We start from the raw sequence: 7,737 nt of genomic DNA, 5'->3' as shown, positions 1-7,737 counted from the left end.
GAGACGGAAGAGTAGTCTGCTAAGCTAGTGAAGCCGGTCCTGCGAAGGGGCATTCGGTCTGTATTAGTAGGGGAGGGGAAGCCCCGCATAGGGGAGGAGCCTTGCGTTGCCTGGCCAATCACAGTGCGTCTTTTCCAGGATTAGGCAAAATGCGGGTAACATTCGCTATTATGCGGTGGAGACAAAGTGATGTCATGAGTGTTATAGAGGCATATAAGCACGTTCAAACAGGTGACGAGTTAGTTCCCCTTTGGAGAGGAGAGCAGCTGAAGCAACTCAATTACTATTCCAATTTACTTGAAGGTTATTGATAATGTTGCCAGACCATGCAGCTCAAAAGCTGCTGGACTTCAACCAGGAACTGGACATCAACCTGCTGGATAATGTGGTGAACTGTGTATATCAGGAGGTAGGACGACAGCAAAGAATGGCACAAGAGGTGCTGACACACTTTAAAGAGCACCCAGAAGCCTGGACGACAGTAGCCAAGATACTGGAGTTCTCCAAGAACATGAACACCAAATACTATGCTCTTCAGATTCTGGAAACTGTTATTAAAACAAGGTGGAAAATTCTGCCACGGAATCAATGTGATGAAATTAAAAAGTATGTTGTATGTCTCATTATCAAGACATCATCAGATGCCTCAAACATGGAGAAAGAAAAGGTTTACATCGGGAAACTGAACATGATCCTTGTCCAGATCCTGAAGCAGGAGTGGCCCAAACACTGGCCCACGTTCATCAGTGACATTGTGGGGGCGAGTCGTACAAGCGAGAGTCTCTGTCAGAACAACATGATCATCCTCAAACTGCTCAGCGAGGAGGTCTTTGACTTCTCCACTGGGCAGATGACCCAGGTTAAGGCCAAGCACCTCAAAGACAGCATGCGCAGCGAATTCTCACAGATATTCCAGCTCTGCCAGTTTGTACTGGAGAATTCCCAGAACGCACATCAAGTCCATGCTACTCTGGAGACCCTGCTACGGTTTCTCAACTGGATTCCACCGAGCTACATCTTTGAAACAAAACTGATCAGCACACTGGTGCACAAGTTCTTGGCCGTGCCAATGTTTCGAAATGTGACGCTTAACTGCCTGACGGAAATATCGGGTCTGAGCGTCAAACAGTATGAGGAGGAGTTCATCACCCTCTTCACCCTGACTATGTGTCAGCTCAAAACGATGCTGCCCCTGAACACAGACATCCGTCTGGCATACGCCAATGGGAAAAACGACGAGCAGAACTTCATTCAGAATCTCAGTCTGTTCCTCTGCACCTTTCTCAAGGAGCACAGTCAGCTCATTGAGCAGAAAAGCAACCTCAGAGAGACTCTGATGGAGGCTCTCCACTTAATGCAGCTAGTGTCAGAGGTAGAGGAGACTGAGATTTTTAAGATCTGTCTGGAATATTGGAACCACCTGGCAAATGAGCTCTACAAACAGACCCCTTCCCCTACCCCTTTCTCCACTTCCACTGGTCTGCTATCTGGAAACCAGCATGTTGTGCACATTGACATTACCTGTCGCAGACAACTCTATACGCGTGTCCTGTCCAAGGTGCGCCTGTTGATGGTGAGTCGGATGGCCAAGCCTGAAGAGGTGTTGGTGGTGGAGAACGACCAGGGGGAGGTGGTCCGAGAGTTTATGAAGGACACAGACTCCATCAACCTCTACAAGAACATGAGGGAAACGCTGGTGTATTTGACCCATTTGGACTTCGATAACACGGAGCGCATTATGACAGAGAAACTCCACAAACAGGTGAACGGTACAGAGTGGTCCTGGAAGAATCTGAACATGCTCTGCTGGGCCATCGGCTCCATCAGCGGGGCTATGCGCGAAGAGGATGAGCAGAGGTTCCTGGTCACAGTTATCAAGGATCTGCTGGGTCTATGTGAGCAGAAGAGGGGAAAAGATAACAAGGCTATCATTGCATCCAACATCATGTACATTGTTGGTCAGTACCCACGCTTCCTCAAAGCCCACTGGAAGTTCCTCAAAACTGTCATCAACAAGCTCTTTGAGTTCATGCATGAGACCCATGATGGCGTTCAGGACATGGCGTGTGACACCTTCATCAAGATTGCCAAGAAGTGCCGGCGTCACTTTGCTGAGGTTCAGGCGGGAGAGGTGAGGCCCTTCGTTGATGAGATCCTTAACGACATCAACATGATCATCTGTGACCTTCAACCCCAGCAGATACACACCTTCTACGAGGCTGTAGGTTACATGATCACTGCCCAAACAGACAAATCCATACAGGAACTCCTGATAAAGAAATACATGCTGATGCCCAATCAGGGGTGGGACAACATCATCCAACAAGCCACCACGAATGTGGACATCCTGAAGGACCCAGAGACTGTGAAGAAGCTGGGGAGCATCATTAAGACCAATGTTAGGGCCTGTATGGCTGTAGGGCACCCCTTCGTCATCCAACTGGGCAGGATTTACCTGGACATGTTGAACGTCTACAAGTGCCTCAGTGAGAACATCTCCACTGCTATCCAGACCAATGATGAGAAAGTGACAAAACAGCCCCTGATCAGGAGTATGAGGACTGTCAAACGAGAGACACTGAAGCTGGTCTCCTGCTGGATTAAACGCTCAAATGATCCACAGATGGTTGGGGAGAACTTTGTCCCTCCATTGTTAGACGCTGTCCTCATTGATTACGAACGGAACGTCCCCGCTGCCCGTGAGCCCGAGGTCCTCAGCACCATGGCTACCATCATTAATAAGCTGGGAGGAAACATCACTGGCAAGATCCCGCAGATCTTTGACGCTGTGTTTGAGTGCACACTTAACATGATCAACAAGAACTTCGAGGAATACCCAGAGCACAGAACTCATTTCTTCCACTTGATCAAAGAGGCCAACGTCAACTGTTTCCCTGCATTTCTGGCCATCCCCCCAGCCCAGTTCAAACTGGTCCTGGACTCTATAATCTGGGCATTCAAACACACTATGAGGGATGTGGCTGACACCGGTCTGGTAATTCTGCACAAACTGATGCAAAACGTGGCCCAGGAGGAGGCAGCAGCACAGAGCTTCTATCAGACGTACTTCTGTGACATCCTGCAACACATCTTCTCTGTGGTCACCGACACGTCACACACTGCTGGTCTGACCATGCATGCAACCATCCTGGCCTATATGTTCAACTTGGTTGAGTCAGGTAAAATCACCATAGGCCTGAATCCAGCCAATCCAACCAACAATCAGGGTTTCATCCAGGAATATGTAGCTAACCTGCTCAAGACAGCCTTCCCTCATCTACAGGATGCCCAGGTGAAGGTGTTTGTGACTGGGCTTTTCAGCTTAAATCAGGACATTCCTGCCTTCAAGGAGCACCTCAGGGACTTCCTAGTACAGATCAAGGAGTTTGCTGGTGAGGACACCACAGACCTGTTCCTAGAGGAGCAAGAGGCATCTCTCCATCAAGCCCAGGAGGAAAAACACAAGATCCAGATGTCTGTCCCCGGCATCCTCAACCCTTATGAGATCAAAGAGGACCAATGGGACTGAGCTCAACCTAAATAAGACATTGGCATCTCGGCCAAGCACCACCTGCCGCCTGCCGGGTAGGTTCAGCGCATCAGAGAAACGCACCTACGAGAGGAGAGCGAGGCCCACCAAGGAGAAGACTAGGGTAGGTGATTGAGGTACTGGCCAATTTACCGGCTCCATCAGACCGACACATCGGCACCAGTGTGGCAATGCCCAACCAACAAACTAAAAACCAAAAACCAACTGCTCGCTCTCCCTCATTCAGTGTTGGAACACCGAGGCGCTGAGACAGGCTGATAGAGATGCCACTAAAATCCCCACATATTTGGTGCAATATGGATCCTTAATTGAATGTTGATTTTGCAATATAGTGGGAACATCGCCTAAACGCAGTGCGGAGCAATACTCACTGGAACCCTGGAAAGAGGAGAGAAAATCCTAACTAAACTTACCTGGAACCTAGAAAGAGAAATGCGATCCTTACTAAGACGCCTCTCACAGTAAAAATCTGTTCCGATCCCCGACCCTAAAAAAAGAAAGAGAAGAGGCTTAAAAATTAGTGGGAACCCGATGTGGGAATAATTTATGTTTGAATTATAATACCAGTTTTTCATTATTTGATTCCCCCCTCCCCAAAATGTACATTTCCCCTCAATAAATAGGTTATTTACGGCTAACTTGCATCCCGGCTTGTGTTATGGTTTGTTCAGTTTCTACATATGGTGGAGAATATGGGTAACTGAACCTCACCTAAACACAATGGAGCATGCACCTGTGCTCAAAGCTCTACTACAGAGCCAAGCTGAATTACAACAAGCAGTCCAAACATTTGTAGAGAAAATGCAAGCCGATAAAGACCTCCTGGGGATGTACTTACCATATTGACGACATAGAGGCTTATTTAGAATTATTCAAGCGCACCGCTGCCTGAGAGCGCTGGCCGGTGTCTGACTGTGGCTCCATCATTGCTCCCTTCCTCTCCGGGGAGGCGCAGCGCATCTGCTGGGACCTGCCACTCGCTGAAGCAAGATACTTTCGCCACCTCAAGGCCGCCATCCTCGCCAGCCAAGATTACAGCCTCCCCGCCAGAGTCTCCCCTGTCCTCACCACCGCCAAGAAGTGCCAGCCCCGATCGAGTGCCACAACCAATGCCACCAGTAAGAAGATGTTACGTATGTGGGAAGCAAGACCAGATCTCCTGGGCTTGCCCCAACCGTGACAAAGACGTCTCCATGCCCTCTGCCAACGCGTCTGAGGGAAGCGTAGTGACCCTCGTACACATCGACCTGGCCGGACACATCACCAGCGACCTGTGTGTATGGCGACCTACGAAAATACCCGGTGACGCACATTCGAGTCCAGATGACAAAAGGAGACATGTGCATAGCAGCCGGAGTGGTCCCCTGCTGATTGGCACAGATTATGTCCTATTCGAGAGGCACTGGAACCTGAGCACCGCCGCGCCATCCAGGCCTCGGAGAAGACGACCACAAGTGTCCGCTAGACGACCCCCCTGAGAATCTGCCCTGCGTTCGGACCTGTAAGTGAGGACCCGAGGGGCGAGAGCTCACTAGAAGAGGAACCCAGAGGCCCCAAGGAGGAGCCGAGAGAGATGATGGCAGGAGCCAGAGCGGGGTTCTCTCCGACGGACGGCACTGGAGGGGAGACGTTAGCGGAGTGTCCCCAGCTCCGGATTCTCCGCCACACCCCACAAGGGCAAGTTTGCCACCCAAATGGAGCAATCAAAACCTAAAAGCTGCACGCCAACACGTTGGAGCCATCGATGGACAATTGTGCACCGGGTTGAGTGCCCTTGTTACCCCTTTCTTTGTGGTTAAGAACGGATTATTGTATTGGGATGTAAAAAGTAGTCTGGGTGGCGTGATAGAACAACTACTAGTACCAAAGGCCTTTATTCCAGGTGTGTTATATATTGCCCATACACACCAGTTGGGAGCACATTTAGGCAGGCCCGGACTAACCATTGGACTAACCTGTGCTTAAGCACCAGGGCCCGCCGCCTGGAAGGCCCTTTGTAAATCAAATAAAAAATATTTGTTTTTGCATCGTTATATCTATGAAGACGTCTATGAAGACGTGGTGAGTCACAGTGAGCGTTATGCACGCACACACTCACTCTCTCTCTCTCATTATGGTTCTTGCGCTCCCTTTCTCTCTCCCCCTCTCTCTGGCCAAGTGCGCTGCTATTCTGCGGTATGCAGAGAGAGGCGATACAATACGAATCGATGAATGTGAGAGAGCGCACTTTCTCCCAAACAGGGAGCCTAAGGACATGCCTATTATTGTTTATTAGTACTGCCCGCGCGCGCATGTACTCCTCCCGCACGTGCGGTCAGGCGGGTCGGGCGGCGGGGGGACCCTTTGATTTGGAGAAGCGTGGATTCTCAAATCGTCACTGCATTTAGGTGTACAGAAAACGTATGACCGCATCACAGTGCGATTTTACTGTCCGGGCTTAAAAAAAAGCTGTGAAGATTTTTTGCCCCGCACCCACTGCACTGTAACCCCATGATACTCCTACTGATAATCCCCACTCCGTTTTCACGTATTGGGATGGACATTGTGGGGCCACTGCCAAAGTCAGCACGGGGACACAAATATATTTTAGTAATTGTTGATTATGCAACAAGGTTCCCCGAAGCCATTCCGCTGCGCACAGCCTCGGCCAAGGCGATTGCTCACAAGCTGTTCATGTTGTTTAGACGCGTCCGAAATGTGTTTTATGTTTTATGTCTTGGGTGTTATCGCTGATATAAATTAAAAGAAGAAAGAAGAGTCTTAAAAACGAGTGGGATCCCGATGTGGGAATAATTTATTTTTGAATTATAATACCTGTTTTTCATTATTTAATTCCTCCCTCCCCAAATGTGTGTATCCCGGCTTGTGTTGTGGTTTGGTTCAGTCTCTACAAGACGCACAAGGTTTTAGACCCTGTTCTGTTTTCCTTTTATATTCTATATTTTTATCTCCACTAGGCCAATGGAAGGAGGAGATTATGTTGTCACGCCCATGTGTGTGTCTGTCCATGGCTACTATCGCCAAAATAAAATGCCTGGGTTTCCGAGGCTAGTCCATGGCTAATCGCACACCGCTACAAAAACATTAAAATGTCTGGTGTACAATGCCACTAGGTCAAGGAATTCAAGTAAGGTTTGACATCCCTGAATATTTTTCAAATCCTGCAACTTTTTTTTTTACGCCATGGCTCTGTAGGAGGGGCAGAGCCGCCTAGAAGCAGGTCTGTTTGTTCTTGTGTGTGCATGTCTTTACATACAGTAATGTAATCTTGCATACCATTGGACTGATCAGCGCTAAATCTATTGTGCGCACTGCTAGTAGGGCAATGAAGTACATTATCTCCATGTATTTTGTTCCACATGTTTTTTTTATATTTAACTTTAAACTTTTGAGTCTTGGATCAGGCTACAACCATGCCCATATATGGAGTAATCATTACGTCATAGTTGCTCCTTGTTTGGGCACGGATGACTCATCGCGATCTCATCATGATGACAGCAGTAAGCAGCGTCATAGCACTGACATCATAGACTGGCCTCCAAGATGCACAATGCACAAGACGATGCACAAAAACTAATTTCAACCACTTTACTTCTGTAAACCTGTGATGTGACAAAACTGTTTTGATTCTGATTCTGATTCTGATTCAAGCACTATGTACCTCACTAAGTACCTCAACTGGTATTACATAACCAGAGTGGGACGTAACGGGAATCGCATTGCATTTAATCATGAAGACAAAACAAAACGAAAATAAAAAAATCACACCCGTGTGAAGTGGAGCTGTGTGTGTGTGTGTGTGTGTGTGTGTGTGTGTGTGTGTGTGTGTGTGTGTGTGTGTGTGTGTGTGGATCATGTGTACCGATTTTTGTGACATTTGAAGAAAATATGTAGGAGAAGGAGCAAAAAGTGTGTTTTGGAGAAAATTCAAGATGGCGGAAAATCTATCATGGCGCAAATGGGCGTGGCCTATATGGGGAGATGCGTCATGACCCAAGGAATCCAGGGAAAAAATATTTTTAATTTTCCGACCTACGGTTCAAGAGTTACAGGCCAAAACGTAAAGTGGGGTGTTATGGCGCCACCATGCGGCCAAATGACACAATTATTTTTTATTTCATCCTTGAAATCATTATGAACCTCCTCTCCAAGTCTTGAAACTCTAGCCCCTATGGTTTGCGAGAGAC

General features: G+C 48.1%; 1 protein-coding gene across 1 annotated transcript; it reads left to right on the top strand.

The window, feature by feature from the left end:
- Positions 1-313: 313 nt before the first annotated feature.
- Positions 314-3,529, top strand: LOC308288649 (exportin-1-like; the record flags this gene model as incomplete). Its single annotated transcript, XM_080730120.1, has 1 exon — positions 314-3,529. One exon carries the CDS (start codon positions 314-316, stop codon positions 3,527-3,529), a length of 3,216 nt encoding a protein of 1,071 aa, XP_080586246.1.
- Between the last annotated feature and the right edge of the window lie 4,208 nt (positions 3,530-7,737).

This window comes from Nannobrachium achirus, assembly GCF_963921795.1.
Source record: "Nannobrachium achirus genome assembly, chromosome: 7".
NCBI lineage: Eukaryota > Metazoa > Chordata > Actinopteri > Myctophiformes > Myctophidae > Nannobrachium > Nannobrachium achirus.
This window is presented reverse-complemented; position numbering and strand designations above follow the sequence as displayed.